The following is a 17,586-nucleotide window of genomic DNA, read 5'->3' as shown; positions in this document are numbered from 1 at the left end:
GTTAGTATTCATTTGAATATAGCTAACATCATTATTTAGTCATAATCCTGCTCAGGGATCAAATCCATTAACGTAGGAACTGCATCGAGTGTGGCACTCATCCACTTGGAAAACCATCTACGGAGTTCACACGTGCCACTCACCAGAAATTCACCACACCGGAGCACTTCGGTGAGTTTTCATCTCACGTTTCCATTCACCCATTGAAGGTGTACGAACGATTTTTCTCTTGCTCTCTCACTCGTGATATTTCCCATCGAGTTTCCAGTGCCAGCAAAGCGGGCAGCTGAGTTTCCCGAACCCATTGCCGGCATTCATATTTAATTCGTGATTCAGTCTCCTTCGTGACCCGACTGTCATTGGACGTGTTTTTTTTCTACTAACTTGACTAGGTTAATTGTGCTCTCGACCTGTTCTTGGTGTTCTTGGTTCAGAAGAGGCCTTGCTTGCTTGCTGGAAATAGTGCCGTTTGTCGAGTTCAAGTCCTCAGACTAAGCCCGTAACCCGTAATTACAGCTAATGAAGAAGTCTGCATATTTCGGACGACTCTGGCAAGCAGTGACAGACGGAAGCAATGTGATTTCCTGTGGTAGAACAGTGTGTTGTAGGTGTCACTCTAGCAAGGCTTACTAGAAGAGAACCGTCGACCGAGCGTTTGCTGGAGTGATTAGTTTGTCTAATGAAAACATATCCGCACTGGCGGCACTCGAATCCATCACAACCGTCAGGATTAGTGTTATTGAGTTGAGTGGGCAATGTGAGCAAAGGTGCTCCAACAACGGTCGGTTCTTGGTGACAGGAGACTCCACTCCTGAAAGACGGCGACTACCGTCTCGACTCGAGACGAATAATTTGTACAGAAGAAGGAAAATAATCGTGGAAAAAGTTAACTCCCACTGGGGATGCACAGAAGAGTGGCTGTGAGAGTGAATCAACTTTTGCAGCGTTTTAACTGAACTCTGCTGGAGTTGGGCAGCACTAGGGTTTTGTGGGGGAAGTAATCGGTTGGCAGTGGGTAGCAGAAAAAAACATGGATTAATTTAATACCCATCACGTCGTCTCGAGAATCGAACGCGGGTGGCAGTGAAATGCGGCCGGAATGTGACTGGCCGGAAATAAAGCAGGAAAGGAATGTGGAACAGAGTTGAAATCAATTCGCTTTCAGGACGATTCGTGTGAAGTGCTTTCCACTCATATTGATACCGCCGAAGTGTTGCGCAAAAAATGTTGGTGAAGCTCGTGATTGGAGGATTCTTCCGGATAGCGATGCTGACGGGTAAGCTTTCGAATGATTGTGTGTGTTTTTTTTTGTTGGTAAAGATATTTGATGAATTTTTCCAAACTAATCATTGCTAAATTATTGTTATGTCGTAATATTTCATCAAAGATTTTCAATCACTGTTGAAAATTTTTTAGAAGCCAAGCTCTGGAATTTGTTCTTTGATACGAGAAATGTAAAAAAGGCGGGTGGGTAATGTCAGAGACATAACTGAAGAACGTAAATACGAATTAAACTGATATGCTTCTTTCACACTTCCGAATATCAAAATTTCGTTCGTAATAATTGATTGATTGCATGAATTTTGCAATTTTTACTGGTTTGCTTCCAGAATTGTAACGGTGCATGACTTATTAACGACAAATATATTCTATCACAAAAATAAGACTGACCAAATAAGAGTAAAAGAATATCCTCATATTAGTATGAAAATCAATAACAATACTTGCTGCAGCTTTAAGTCTATGTTAATGCAATGCTGTATTCGTGGGTAATGGGTTTGATCCATAAGTGGTTCAACGGTTTGCATTCTCGAATGAACAAATGAAATTGACAATTAAAGCTGCGGGTTCGAATTCGGGAACCAAAGAATTAAAAAGGTCTCGATGGAACACAATATTCGACAGTGATCGTAAGTTCTCTCACACGTATTATTACACCCATATTAAAAACTTTGTATTGGGTTAGGTAATAATCTAAACTGACCTTTGACCTATCACCAATCATCGATATTTGGGTCACCCTTTTCGTTACGTTGCTTGCTGATTTATTTTACACTTTTCTGATAACCTTATATCTATTTAGCTTGTTGTTTAGATTTAGATAGTCCATGTTTTATAGGAGATCAATACTTGCCGTTGGGGCATAGCACTGAGGAGTTGGGAAGATTTGCCTCTTTTGTTGCCTAATATAAGTCATTTTCTTGGTGTGAACCAAGACAAAACATCTATCGCGAAAATCGAAAGATTTTTGACAAGGCTGAGACTTAAACAATTTATATCAAAATGTACTGGTTGATAGTTCAACAAAAGTCTGGCATTTCCAGCAAATCTTGGGCTTTCTCTATTACAGCTGTAAATGGCTCCCCAGACTAAGTATTTTCCCCTAATTTCTTTGTGCTTGTGAAGTGAAACAGAGCTTCGCGTAGATTTCTGAGAATATTTTAATATGTCTAAAAGTACCCGATTTGGGAAATTTATCCGTTGCTCATAACTGTGGTACACTTTTTGCCACCATTTTATCTTCAAAATTTATTTCTAGAACCAAAGGTTCGAATTCAATTCAAGCATGTGTTTTTTTAATTCTCGTTCCATTGTCTTAATCCCTTAATGGGTAGAGGTCTAGATTAACATCTAAGAAGTGTATCGTAAATAAGAAATAAATAAATAAATAATTAAGCTATCGACATACATTTGTGTTGTACGCATATTTTTGTGATGGTTTTTTCATGCTCAGATCACAGCATGCTGTGGGTTCGGCTGTCAGCTTTCGTTTGTTTACTTGTTTGTGCGGTTGAGATTCTGCGTTTTCAAAATGTCGCGTATTGAAAAGGAAGTGAAAATTAAGGTTCCGGACACATGGCTATGCGATGATGCGAAATGCGAAACTACTCTCAATTTTCTTGCGGAAAAGAGTACAAATTTCGTTGAGAAAAATATTAATCCACCAAATTGCCCTCAGCTTCGACCCATCGAACGTTACTGGGCAATCGTAAAGAGGGTCTTGAAGAAGGCTGGCAAGACAGCTGGGAGCATGCAGGAGTTCCAAAAATAATATGGGCTCAAGCGTTCAAAAATGTGATTCAACACTTGTCCGGAACGTGATGAATAGCGTTCGATTAAAAGTTCGAAAATTCGTGAAAAATTGAAAGAAAACTTGAAAAAAATATTCGCAATAATAATGATTCAATGATAATTGTTCAAAATAAACTGACATTTGTATTTAGGGGTTAACCTTATTTTGTGCTAGGGCACATAACCAATTTCACTATCTTTACGTTTCTTCTTAGACTCGTCAGTGCAGAGCAGTTCAAATTGAACTGCTTACTGCAAACTTGAACAGTTCAATTTGAACCGCTAAGCAGACGTAAAGTAAGCAGTTCAATTTGAACTGCTCTGCACTGACGAGCCTGAGACGAAACGTAAAAATTGTGAAATTGGTTATGTGCCCTAGCACAAAATAAGATTAACCCCTAAATGACCATCTGAATCGGCCAGTATTAGTCGAAACTTGTTTTCGTTCGGCACGTCAGGAAAGACTTAGCACTTCGGTGCTTATTACAAGTGTGTTGCAAATAGTAATAACTTTACGTCTGCTTAGCTGCTCATTTTGAACTGCTCTGCACTGACGAGTCTAAGACGAAACGTAACTATAGTGACATTTGTATGTTGAAGTGAATGCGTGTGTTAAGCTTCGGTAAATTTAAGGTTCATTTATATTCGACTAGCGGATCCCTGCCAACTTTGTAGTGCAATAATATTAGATTAGATGTAAAAAAAATCAAACATACTTTAAATCAGTTTAATGTTAATTGAAAAAAAATGTTATTATAATGTTCTATGACAATGGTTCCCAACCTTTTCTTTATCGCGGACAACAGGTTGAGAATAGTTGCTCTATAACACACCAATTTTTTCGTATTTTCATTTCGGTAAAAATATATAATCGTTGAATTTGTCTATCAAAGCTTCGATAACATTTTTCGTTACCTTTTAAACTGCAAACATTTTTTCTGTACTTGTTCCTATGTTTTTTGCGCTTGCTTCTGTATTTTTTATACTTTTTGCTGAACTTTTGTCACCTGCACCAGTTCCTGTATTTTCTGCACTTGTTCTTATACTTCGTGTGCTTGTTTCTGACATTTATGCATCTGTTTCTATACTTTCCAATACTGTAATGTCTGTACTTGTTTCTCTCAATTCTGTACTTGTTCTTGTACTTTCTGCACTTTCTGTATTCTTTTTCTCTATTTTTTGCTCTTTCTTTACCTGTTCCTACACTTGTTCCAGAGCATTCTGCATTTGTTCTACCTATTTTTTTTACCTACCCCAGCGAGCTTCGTACCGCTCACAAATTATCCTTGGATGGAAATTATTTCGAGTATTTACAAAACAAATGAATTTTAAAAACAGAATTAGGGAATTAGTTTTTGATTCTGATTTCAGGTATTAAATTATGGTTCAGACGACAATTTGAAAACTCTTTTTCGGAGTTCAGACCTGAAATTTTGTTCCAGAATTCAGATTCAGAATTCATAACTTGAATTTTGCTCCAGAATTTATAAATCAAAATTCTGGATAAGAGTTCCTAACTTACATTGAGGCATTAAATTGAGTTCCAAAAACTAGTTAAGAAGCTAGTTCCAAAAAAAGATTAATGTCGTTTTCGCATGATGCCAAACCTAACCCAGTTTCCACCCTAACTCCTGTCAAACCATTTGTTTGAAGCTAGTTTCGAACCTAGTTTTAACGTTGTTGAACTGAGAATCGAGCCAGTTTCGAACCTGATTTTTATATCAGGTTTGCTAAAACCCCCATCGCTAAGGGCGAAATCAACAAAGTTTCGTGAAAAGTGTTTGTGTGATGAAACTACCCTAGGTCAGTTTCAGTTTTCTCAAGCAAAAACGACATAAGAGTTTTAGTTTTACTTTTGAAATTGTATTTTGCAATTCAATTCAGAAACTAAAGTTTAAACCTCAAGTTAAGTTCAGAATTCAGGTGGACCAGAATCCATGTTCTGAATTAAGTTCTAAAATGCAGTATTGGAATTCAGTTGCAGAATCTAATCAAAAAAGGCTTTACACCACGCAGAAGATCTGCTGTTGGTGGAAGATTCACACCACTACGGCCAGTCCTGTCTAACGCACAAGAAGAAATGATCGATTTTCATTTTTTTTTAAATTTTTTTTCATTAAATACTTTATTTATTATCCATTTTTTGTCATCATTTGGCTACAATATTTGAGTGATACAGTTCGTAACTTTACATCCATGGTATTATTTGCTTAGTCTATGTTTGATTATATTTCTTATTGTTTCAGTCCTACATTGTTAGCGACTTTTATTTCATGCTTGGATTCATATCCTTGAAATATGATCGATTTTAGACCATGGTTTACTTTTTTATACTTGTCCTGTTGGACATCAGAACGGAGACTACCTCAAAGCCGTCATTCGAGTGCGTAAAATGCAAACAAACCTGATGAATATTCGTCCTTATTTACAAAAGTTTAAAAAAATAAAGTAACCCCTAAATAAATTTTTGAGTTATTTATGGCATTTTACACTGTTGAAAATTTTATCATGAATTGCTAATCATATTTCTGTTAGAATGTAGAAAGAATTATGTAGTTGCGTATAGTACAAATCGATATATTCACAATTATGTTCTGCCTATTCTTTCATAGAATAAATTTTTTTAAATCGTTTCGTATTAACATAAGACGCATTCACGTCAAAATACGAGGCATGTCAGTATTGACATCCTAACTTAGGTGTCAAATAAGTGATAAATACTATTTAATTTTCGTCTGCTAAGCGGTTTACTTTGAACCGCGAGGTGGCATTAGCGGTTCAACAAAATCTGCTAATGCACTGACGAGTCGAAGACGAACCGTTAAACTGTACTTAATTCTGCAGTTGTATATAAGTTCTTCCCAAAGCAAAGATTCAATTCTCACAGAAAGATGAACAAATATTTTAAAGATTGAGGATGTTTCCAATGATCAGAGCTGAGCCGTTGCAATGCCTTATTTTGTGCTTGTGCTCTAGCACCTACCAGTAAATCTTGGAACCTCGTTTTCATTCGGCACGTCAATAAAGACTTTGCACTTCGGAGTAAAACAAAATGTAGTCTTCTGAAAATTGAAGAAACATTTCGATTCGTTTATGTTGGATTGCTAGATCGCATAAAAGTTCACCATAAACTGTTATGTATGGACCAGTCGAAGACGAAAGGCAAACAAAATTAAAAACGGCTATGTCCCCTTAGTACAAAATAAAGCTAACCCCTAAATGAATTGTTTAGTTTCACAGGAGTCTTACGAAGAAAATCAATAGAAAATTGAAAATTTCAATGTGGAACACATATTTGTTTTCTATATAGGGGTGCAAATTAGAAACTCAATAAAAATATACGTAGAAATGTGGTCAGATTTTGAACAATTACAGCTGAGTCAATTTTGTATCAATTATTAATATTATGTCACCATTTGATTGGAAATATTTCTACGTATTGGTTTGAATGTTCATAGCCATGTATTTTTAATTGTGTATAATTGAAATGTTGATTAATAGCTAGCAGTGTCCTATTTTGTCAGCAAACAATCTCCGGCATACCGGATTTCCCTGCCATAGTCGACGCATTTGAAGGAGTAAACGATATATCAAAGAGAAAGCATCGCTCTGATTGGTCAATCGATGCTAAGGCGAAGCTGTTAGAAGCAAGCGAATCTATAAATATAAGCAAAATTATAGCTAACGTTTTAGTCCTACGAGTAGCATGCTAGAGGCAGGTTGTTGCTAGACAGCAAGACAAAAAGTGCCATAAAACGATTTGAAGCTTCAATTGGTATGCTCTGATCTTGTGTCATGCAAGTTCGGATGAAATTCCATGTTATGTCATTTCGCCTGAGAAATTGACAACTACCCCAGGGTAAATTTGCAGTGCATAAGATTAATTTCCAAATTATATAAGATGAACTCGATTGATTATAATGTCGTTTTCGCTTGATGCCAAACCTAACCCAGTTTCCACTCTAACTGCTGTCAAACCGTTTGTTTGAAGCTAGTTTCGAACCTAGTTTTAACGTTGTTGAACTGAAAATCGAGTCAGTTTCGAACCTGGTTGTTATATCAGGTTTGCTCAAACCCCCGTTGCTAAGTGCTAAATCAACACAGTTTCGTGAAAAGTGTTTGTTTGATGAAACTGCCCTGGGTCAGTGTCAGTGTTCTCAAGCGAAAACGACATAAGAAAAAGTGTATCGCTTCAACCGAAATCGCAGAATGGTTGTAATGGTAGAGAAACGCTATAAAAATAACTGCTTGCATACAAACTTGAACACAGGCGAAGAGAAGCTTAATTATCGATATCCGTATCCAGGCGCGTACCCAGAAAAAAATTTCGGGGGGTGTTTCAGAACATGTTGATCAATTTCCATACAAATGGAACTTTTTATATAATTATTTGAAATTTTTTTATTGTGGAGTCGTTTGTTGAAAATTATTCATTTTATTTTTTACTTATTTGAAAAAAAGAGTTTACATAATATCATACTTTTTTGAGTTTCGGAGGGGGTTTGAACCCCTAAAACACCCCCCTGTATACGCGCCTGTCCGTATCGCACGCTTAAATATCGATATACGTATAGTGTACAAACATATAATTGCATATATTTGGGCTATTGATGTAATTTCGTCGGCTACAAAACGAATACAAATCACGACGAATAGAGTCTATATTCTGGGTTCGCGTGTTCGGTGTTGGTTCCTGAACACGATCAATCTAAGCAGACTCTCGGGCATTTGCGAATTCAAAAGACTGACGATTGATTGATCTATTTGATTGTATATCATTAGAAATTTTGGTTGCCTTGTTCCGCATCAATGGCTCGAACAACCCCATGGGGCTTATCCTTGTAGTTTTTTGTCTCTGGAAACACCTGTAAACTTCGGATCAAAAAGTGTATTTATTGGTGACACTATGTCGATGGTCTATCCAGGGAAACGTCGATAAGCACCGTTTGGAGCACAGCCAATGGATATTTGATTTTCACTCAGATTCTGTTTCGGTGCAGAATATTTTCCGGAGAAGTACAATTAGGAATTCTATATAAAATCTGTACTCTGATTTAAATCAATGCAAAAGCTATACAATACAGATAAATCTGTATAAATGGCATATCTGGCTCTGGATTTTCTTTTTAGAAGGGTTATTGCCTAAATAAAACAATTCCTTTTTTGGTTTTGTTGTTAAATTTACCAGTGAAATTTTAATTTTAAGGATCAAGAGTAAACCAAGTTAACTTGTGTATTACGTACATTTGATTTGGTACGTATGTCATAGATCTATGTATTCATATTTTCAGTGCAACCAGTTTATCAAAATGGCACGATTGAGTCTCAAACAATCTTTTTTAACAATAATTTATTCTCAAATGAATGTTAAGCCTGACTTTTTGGATGAAATATCAGTTTTGATCAATTTTTCACTAACCTTTGATGGAAAATTGCCTACATTATAAAAATGTGCTAATGTGCTCTTCAAATGTGTTAGTGGAAGTAAACTGAAACTGAAATAATTTTGCTCGATCAGTTTTAGGGAAAACTCATACGCTCGCAAAGAGTCTTGCTACTTAAAGCGAAAGGTAACGAAAACGACCCAAAAATTTTTAAACGTCGAAATGATTCAAAACTGGTTCTAAAAATATCGTGTGTTGTCTCATAGTTGGCATTAGGCCATTCTTAAGACAAATTCGGACATTTTGAGCCTGAGAGTGAAATAGTGCAATGTATTGTTTTGATTGCTGTCGCCATTACTAATTAAAAGGGGAAACAAATGACCAACGATATGATGAATAATAATCCTTTGAGATGGAATTAGGAGCAGAGTAGTGAACATATCAGAAGTGTGTTTAGCAGATTTTTTGAACATTGTTCTGATTTCCAAGGAATGTGAATCAATTCTCCATGTGGAGCAAGGCGAATTAAGCAGAAATATGAAAAAATCCATAGTGATTTTAGTGACTAAATCAGGCTTTGAAGGTAGCGTTCTTACAAATGAGATGAAATTGAGAGCCCTTACCCTATTGCATGAATTTTCAAGTCAACCGAAGCAGAACGCTTGGGTTTGCGCGCCAAGCTCATGCCTCTTCGCAGTATGAGATATGCAAAGGTAAAGTCTCTTAACTTCCGATAGGTTTGAAAATTTCCCAGAATATTTTTGAACTGTTTTACTATAAGAAATATGATGAAAAAATAAAGGATTTTCCAATAGGGTTGAACTCTACGTGCGCTTGAAATCTTCGACAAAAATAAACTGCTCAATGGGATAGCTAACGTTTTTTACAATGCAAATTCCAAGTAACGTTAACTTCTGAGTTTCCGACCAACCAGCTTGAATCAGATTTCATCAAGCACGCAACCTCACAGTATAAGACAAATTATATGTATGAGACTCACAAAAGCAGAGGCGGCATGTTCCATAAAATATTGGGGGACACGAAAAATTATTACTACAGATCATTGAACTTTGTAATATTTTATGCATTTTTATAAAGAATACGGAGAGGTTAGAGCAGATTAAAAGCAATCAAGTAAAAATCACAAACATTTTCCCTACTATTCCAATAATAACCAGTATTCGAAAGTGGTAAAGTATAGTACATTTCACATTGTAGTAAATCAGTTTACAAATTCTAGTAACTTAGTTAAGAAATATGAAGGATTTCGGAGACGAACTACGGGGATAGCAGAAAAAAGTTTAATGTCATCAATGATTAAACACACTTTACCCTGTAGATCTGGAACCGGAAGTCGGACCCGGATGAAATTAAACAGCAACCTATGAGAAAATAAGAAACTTGTATTTGAGTCTGTTTGTGGAAATCTATCAATTCATCTCTGAGAAAATTGAGTGAGTCTTGTTTTAGAGTTTTTGACCCCTTTTTCTGGTACTTCTGGAACCAGGAGCTTAAAAGCAGTATGGCCGAAGTAGGTTGGTTTAGTAAGTAACTAATATAGCCTACAAATTGAATCAGTTTTGAACCAAATCTAGAAGAATTTTACTCTTTTTTACATCGTCGCTCTAAACGACGGTGTGCAATTTTAAACACATTTTACCCTTTAAAAGCATGATGAAATTCAATAGCAACGTGTGGGACTACGAGATTTTTTATTTGAAGAGTGACATTATTTGACACATGCTCTCACACATGCCCGCACAGACACATACATTACTTAGCTCGAAGAACAGTGTTGAATGATATAGAACACTTAGCCCTCTGGGCTAGTCAATTTTTCAAGTTATAGTAAAAACGTTCTATATAGGAAAGGTAATAAGTGTACTTTTATAGAAAAGCATCGTTTTCATGATTTTGTAATAACACTAACAAGTAGGCACAAGTTGGATAAAAGATTTGCAAATATAGATTTAAATGTGGCAACCCTGTACGTTCTATGAAATTGAGCAAAGCCCGCTGTGAACGGAGTGAAACCGCACGTACCGACGCGTACCAGTTTTGCATCGTCATTTTGAATGACGATTTAAATGTTTTGACACTCATCACCCTATAATTTCGGAACCGGAAGTCGGATTTGGATGAAACTTCTCAGCATATTTTAGGACAATGGGAGCTTTAATTTGAATCTTGATTCGTGAAAATCAGTTTAACCATTGCTACGAAATCGACGTGGGTTCTCATACAGTAAGGTTAAGCAATCACTGTGATAACCGACTTTTGAACCGAGACTCGGAGGGCCGAGTGTCATATACCATTTGACTCAGTTCATCGAGTACGCAAAATGTCTGTGTGTATGTGTGTGTGAACGTGTGTATGGGCGTATGTGTGTATGTAACGTTTTTTTGCACTAACTGTTCCCGGAGATGGCTGAACCGATTTTCACAAACTTAGATTCAAATAAAAGGTCAACATTCCTGAATATTATTTGGATCCGACTTTTGGTTCCGGAGTTATGGGGTAAAATGTGCAAAAAAAAGTACGGGTGTGTAATGTCAGAGACATAACTGGATGTCGTGAATACGAATATGACACGCTTTATTTATGCTTCCGAATTCGAATTGGTAGTTGATCGATTGTTTGAATTGTGCAACTTTCCCCTCTTTCATTACTAGAAATTTAAACGATGCGCCTAGACTAAATTACAAATTAGTTACATTAAACATTCTGAAACGCAATTAAATATTATGAAATAAGCAGTATAGTTCTTTATAATAAAAAAATGGTGGCTCTGAAAAGAACTATTTATGAAAGCGTTCGTGATGAAGAGTGACGAGTTGAGTTGAGTTCAGCACGCAGACTCTGAATTCTAAACCCATATTCCAGAACTAAGCTCTGAAACTTGAAGACGATTTTTCGCCATGACTACCAGAATGGGTTGTATAGAGTACAGTAAAGTAAATTTCCGCATAATTCTTTAGGAGTATTATTATGGTTCTAAAAAGAACCGAATAGAAGAAGTCTGGAACAAAGAACTGGATCCTGAGTTCAAGAACTGAATTTAGAACCAATAACAGACTCAGAATCCAGTTTCAATTCTAGAACTGCAATTTCGAAACTCAAATTAGCTCCGGAATACAGTTCCAGAATCCAGTTTCAGCACGCAGGCTCTGAATTCTAAACCTCGTTACGACTACCGAAAAGCAAATGAGAGTTGCGACCTGAGCGTTTGAGGTTTTAACCACGCAGAAGGTGTACTTTCCGTCGCTGCTGGTGCAATTATTCAAAAACTAGACCGATTTTCGAAAAACCAAAAACACTTAAGTTTTCGAAATCAAGTTTATCATAACTAAGTATTCTTAGAATTTTGAAATTTAAAATTTAAAAACGAGTTGAAATACAATAAAATGGGTATTGTAAGAAATTGTTTATTTTCTAAGTAACTGTCATTTATAATGCTAATAATGTCCAATTCTGTTGAGTTCAATGCATTGATGTAGCTGAAGCAATAAAGCTTGGCTGTGTAATATCGTATAACAGGTATTATTTTAGATTGTAGCAATTTTTATAGCAAAACTATAACTTCATCATTGACAAGCTACTGAATGAAATACAAACCAAGTATTATCGTGATATAAACAATGTGATAAACATTGATAAACAACAGGCATATACATGGTTATCAAGTTGGTTAATACATATACATATAACCTCATGTTAGTCATTAATAATTACTCATGATTTATAGCTCTAGTGTAAGAGTAATCACTAACAATAACGATTGTATTAGCATATATTCAAAGTGTGAAGGATTCAAAATCCATTACGTTCAGTCTTTTTTACAAGCCAATATAACGAGAGGTAAACCCACTGCGCTCAATCATTGAAAAAAGTTCTTGTTTCTATGTGTCCGTTTTTCTTGGTATGCTTTGTGCGACGGTTCGTTCAACTGAAGCGGATAAAATTTTGCGCGCATTTTATGACGCTACATTTCACCTTAACTCCCACGACGTCTGCTACCATCGAACGCACGAAAAGAAATGATCGATTTTCACCACGGTTCCCCTTTTCTACGCATTCAGTTGAAGATATGTGCCTGACTACCTCCAAATCGTCGTCTTTGCGCGAAAAACTCAAGCGAAAGTAAGAAGCTGTCCATAAAAGACGTCACGCCGCAAGGGGGAGGGGGGTGTTCCATAAAACGTGACCTTTTGTGACAGGGGGAAGGGGGGGGGAGGTTTTTGGAACGTGACGTCCAATATTTTAACGAGAGCATTTTTGAAATACCTAATAATATTACTCCTTTGCACTATTTCCTGAAAAAATTTTCACAATAAACGTTTACATTCTTTAGGAAAACGTGTATTTTTTTATGTAAAAGCTTCTTCTTGTAAATTCGGAAATGAATGATGCAGGAAATCAGCAAAAGTGCACGGAGGAGCGACTAAATTAGCGAAATTAATAAATTTTGCCTAATATGAGTAAAAAAGAAAAAGATGCCTTCAAACGGTTTAACTTCAGTTATGCACTGACAATTTTTTCATTAATTTGATTTTCTAGCATTGATAATAGAATATCATAAGAATTTCTCTTATCTGATTCTGATGCAGTTTATTCAATTGTACTCCATTTGAAAAAGGGTGGGAGATCAACGATTTCAGACGTAGATCATGTCATGTCTTATCTTGATCATATGTGATTTCCCTCCACCAGCATCAAAGCTTATCGAATAATCCAATGATTGAACTTACATAAATCAAGAATCATTTTAGCTCAAAATCCCTACCCATCGTGTGACGGAAGATCAGTACCGATATTGATCGATGTGATTTAAAATTCACTGATCAACTGACCATGAAAAGATTCTCCGGCAGTGATCGTTATGATGAGGTTTTGATCTTTATTTTCTCAGCCCTGTATGCTACATTAAGGAAATATTATTCTTTACCTAAAACAATAATATATCTGTGTACCCCTAGGAGGAATAAAACAGATGATCTAAATGTTTCATCAATTCCAACCAAATACTATTGGTAATTTATATAATTTATATTAATAAAATAAATCCGATGGTTTTGTAGTTTTAGGAATATTTTTCAATCTAATGACAGCATGTAATAAATCGATTTTTTCCTCATATTTGTATGATTTGTCATACATATTTAGAATGTATTGAGATGAATTTTATTTGTTTTGAATTCGTGACATGTGACATGGGGGGTGGGGGGTCTTTGCTTCTGTGACAATTTGTGACAAAGGGGGGATGGGGAGTCAAAAATCGTCAAAAAAAGAGTGACGTCTTTTATGGACAGCTCCTAAAGAGTTTTCCGCATTATTTTAAAATTTTGAGAAAACTCAATTTTTGAGTTGTTTGTGGTTATCTCATACTGTTCAAAATTTTATCCTAAATTCCTGATCATATTTTTGATGAAATGGTGAAAGAATTGTGTTGCTACCATTAATTCAAGTCGAGATATTCACGATTAAGTTCTGCCCATTCTTCCATATGGCTAATTTTGAAAAGGCACCCCATAGTAAAGTAAGTCGTATTCACGACAAAATGAAAATATGTGTTCTAATTTTTCCTCTGGTCCTATACGTAAATCCTGAATTTAATCCGGATCTGACTTTCGAATCCGGAAATATAGGGTAAAGTGTGTTAAAAATTTTATACTATCACTGAAAAGAGTTTTCTATATCGACCTCAAATCTTCTCCAATTGATACTTTTTATCAGAAGACGGTCAAACAAACCGATTTCGGTTATTCTTTTAAGAATCGAAGAAAATTCTTTTGAAGAATGCCGCAGTATTATATATGATAGTATGAATGATATCAGAAAGGCATCATTACACCACCAGGTGGATTAAAACAGGTTTTTTTTTCACTATTATCAGTGCTTTCGGAAGCGAAAACCGAGGATTAGTAATCTTAAAGTAGTTTTATATATTTACTTACACAAGATCTGTCAACTAAATGAATTTAGCTGTAAATTTTATAAAAATGTGCACCTCGTTTCGTCACCGCTTGTGAAAAAATACTCAAGAAATTAAAAATTTCCACTAATCGCACTGTATTTCCGGAACCTGGATTAACTTTTTTGAGACTTTTTAAAGATTTCCAAGAACTTTTATTTGCTTCTCAATTTGTGAAAATTGGTTCAGTCATCTCTGAGAAACGTTTGTGACTATTTTTTCCTTTTCAGTGCATATCACTCTGTAATTTTGGAACCGGAAATATTATCGGGATAAAATTCAATAGTACACACACACACACACACACAGATCTTTTGTTCACTCGACGAACTGAGTCGAATGGTATGTGACACTCGGCTCTTCCGGCCTTGGTTGTAAAGTCTGTTTTTACAACGATCGCATAGTCTTTCTATATTAGAAAGGCAAAAACAATTGTTTCCTGCGCACACGTCTACTGCGATTTTTCGCGTTAAAAAAACCGATTACTTTGATTTACTTTTTCTTATGATGACTACTGTAGAACTACTGTAGCTGGCGCCAAGATTGGTTAATAATCCATTACGGCGTTTCACAGCTATACCTGATCATACGAACAAACACGCATTCATTTCATTTTGACTACCATAAAGGTGTCGGTTTTACGTTTCTAATCAAATGCGAAAAATTTTGTTGCAAAACCTATAACCTTCTCCAAACTTCTCTCAGGAGAGGTAGATTCTTTCTGTCGTATATCAAATTTAGAGCAATTTTAGTAGAAAACTCTCAAAGTTGATAAAAACAACTGTTTAGATGGGGACGGGTATAGCGTGATGGGTAAGTCGAAGCCTTTCGCGCAGCCCGCCTGGGTTTGATTCCCTACTTATATAATCGGAAAAAAATAAAACTGTTTAGAGGTTGACAATTGACAGCAAATGATTTGTTATATTTTGTGAAATTACTTGAACCGCAGCCCCTCAAAAGCTGTCCTTCCTCTTTCTCTCTCGACAGGCATCTTTCCACTGCATCTGCGCCACGTTCGAATTCCATCCTACAAATTCCGCGGTGAGTCCGCCCTGCTCGAGTGTCAGTACGAGCTGGCCAACGGGAATCAGTATTTCCGGGATCGACCGGATTATCGTGGATCCCGCACACATTCGACTAACGATGACTACTACAATGACAGCGATGGCGTAGGGGCTAGATCCGGAACGGGAAATGGCGCTTACGGAGAGAAGATCTACTCGGTTAAGTGGTACAAGGACAACGAAGAATTCTACCGGTACGTTCCGTCGGCGAATCCGCCGATCAAAAGCTACAAAATTGATGGTATTCGGGTCGATCCCAACCATTCGGACAACACGAAAGTGCTGCTGCGAGCACTAACACTAAAATCTTCCGGCCTGTACCGATGTGAAATATCGGCGGAAGCACCCAGTTTTGATTCAGTCCAGGGCGAAGGACGAATGGATGTGATATGTAGGTTCGCGTGTTACAAGGCACATCAACTTCTTCTGATGATATTTTTCCTTTCTTGATCTAGACATTCCAAAGGACGGCCCACACATCAACGGTGATGTCGATCGCCACTCCTACAGCATGGGAGAAACGCTGGAACTCAACTGCACATCCGGTCGGTCCTATCCGGCATCCACCTTGCAGTGGTACCTCAACGATCAACTGGTCACCGATCCGGGCATGTTGGTTCCGTACCCGCGCTTTCAGAATGCCCACGGTCTGATCATCAGCTATCTGGGGCTGAATGTGGTGGTTGGACCTCATCACTATGAAAACGGCATACTGAGAATCAAATGCGTGGCCAGTCTGTCACCGGTGCTGTGGCGTGAGGGCAAAGAAAGTATACTGCAGTGGGAACAACCCACCATCGACAATCGGGAAGCGATGCTGCTCGGTAGGTTCCCCGAAAATGTGACCCGATGACCGCAACGCTAATTTGTTTTTTTTTTAATAATTTTTTTTCACAGTAAGAAGTGGCACCAACGCGCATCGATCGAGCAGCTGCTTGCTTCTACTCGCTGGCTTAGCGGTAGGTTTGTTAGCGTATTTGTTATGAAGTAGAGAATTTTCCGTTGTCGTCTGAAAAGGGCATTTCGAATGTGATTTATTTTTGCGAGCTTACCCTTTGTTATATATATATTTGCAGTGATCAATAGTTGCTTTTTGTGAGATACAAAAATATAGACAGAAAGAGATGATACATTTTAGCAGTTTTAGAGTAATGTAGTGTAAATAGTAAGACATTCAAAATTACACAGCAGTGTGCAAAACTAAAGTGACGTTTGTAAATAGTACGGAAGTGGTAAAAAGAGACGAAAAAGATTTTTTAGAAAACGATTCGGTTCGAGTTTTTTTTGTATGATCTAGAACTGTTCCGAAAAGCCTACTTTTAATCCATCACTAGATAAAGGGCAAACAGTTGTTCGAAGATCAAATTTCGATAAGGCTACTGAAGAGATCGGTGTCCTGTATGTGACATGTAATTAATCTAAAAGGGTTATTTTGTATGATATTGGATCTTGACGTGACAAGACAAATCAAATGTTCAGAGCAAGTGTTAATTTGAATTAACAATAAAATAAGTTAGTTTACTAAAATACCGTCAAAAGTTACACCAATTTTTGGTACATTTTAGAAGAATATGCTTGATCTTCAATTTCATGTGTATCAAAAGTGATAGAATGGTATTGAGCCGTTCCACATGGAATTGAAGGTCTACTAAGTTTTGTGTTTTTTCGATTTGGCTCAAATTTTGCCTAAGTTCTTCATGACCAAAAAGGACAACTATCGGCTTGCCATTTTCACTCCAATTTTACTTTTAAGATGGGCCTATTGGGACTATTGAGACTAAACGAAGAAAGTATACACTGTGAAAAAAAAGGTTAATAAAGGCATTTTTGATTTGTTATTATTTTTATTGTAGCTGACAACTCACTAAGTTTTTTGCACAATAGCTGAAGATAGAGAAATATCATATTATTTTATCTTAATTTGATTCTTTGACTCTTCGCAAATTGATTGCTATAAATTTATGATTTTATTTTGTAAACTTGAAGTATTGTTGTCATATACCATTCGACTCAGTTCATCGAGCTGAGCAATGTCTCTCTCTCTCTCTCATAGATTCAAATGAAAGGTCTCCCGGTCCCATACGGAATTCCTGAA

The 17,586-nt window shown here is 36.6% G+C and overlaps 1 protein-coding gene across 1 annotated transcript; it reads left to right on the top strand.

Annotated features, from left to right (window-relative positions):
* The first annotated feature begins 341 nt into the window (after positions 1 to 341).
* On the top strand, positions 342 to 16,751 carry LOC131430573 (uncharacterized). The gene is made up of 4 exons (XM_058595646.1): positions 342 to 1,276; positions 15,415 to 15,882; positions 15,947 to 16,315; positions 16,389 to 16,751. The coding sequence occupies exons 1-4, from the start codon at positions 1,225 to 1,227 to the stop codon at positions 16,475 to 16,477; spliced, it is 978 nt and encodes a 325-aa protein (XP_058451629.1). The 5' UTR covers positions 342 to 1,224; the 3' UTR covers positions 16,478 to 16,751.
* Positions 16,752 to 17,586: the final 835 nt, after the last annotated feature.

The sequence above is a fragment of the Malaya genurostris genome, chromosome 2 (genome assembly GCF_030247185.1).
Source record: "Malaya genurostris strain Urasoe2022 chromosome 2, Malgen_1.1, whole genome shotgun sequence".
NCBI classification, from domain to species: Eukaryota; Metazoa; Arthropoda; class Insecta; order Diptera; family Culicidae; genus Malaya; species Malaya genurostris.
Note: the sequence above shows the minus strand (reverse complement) of the source record. Positions and strands in the feature narration are given on the sequence as shown.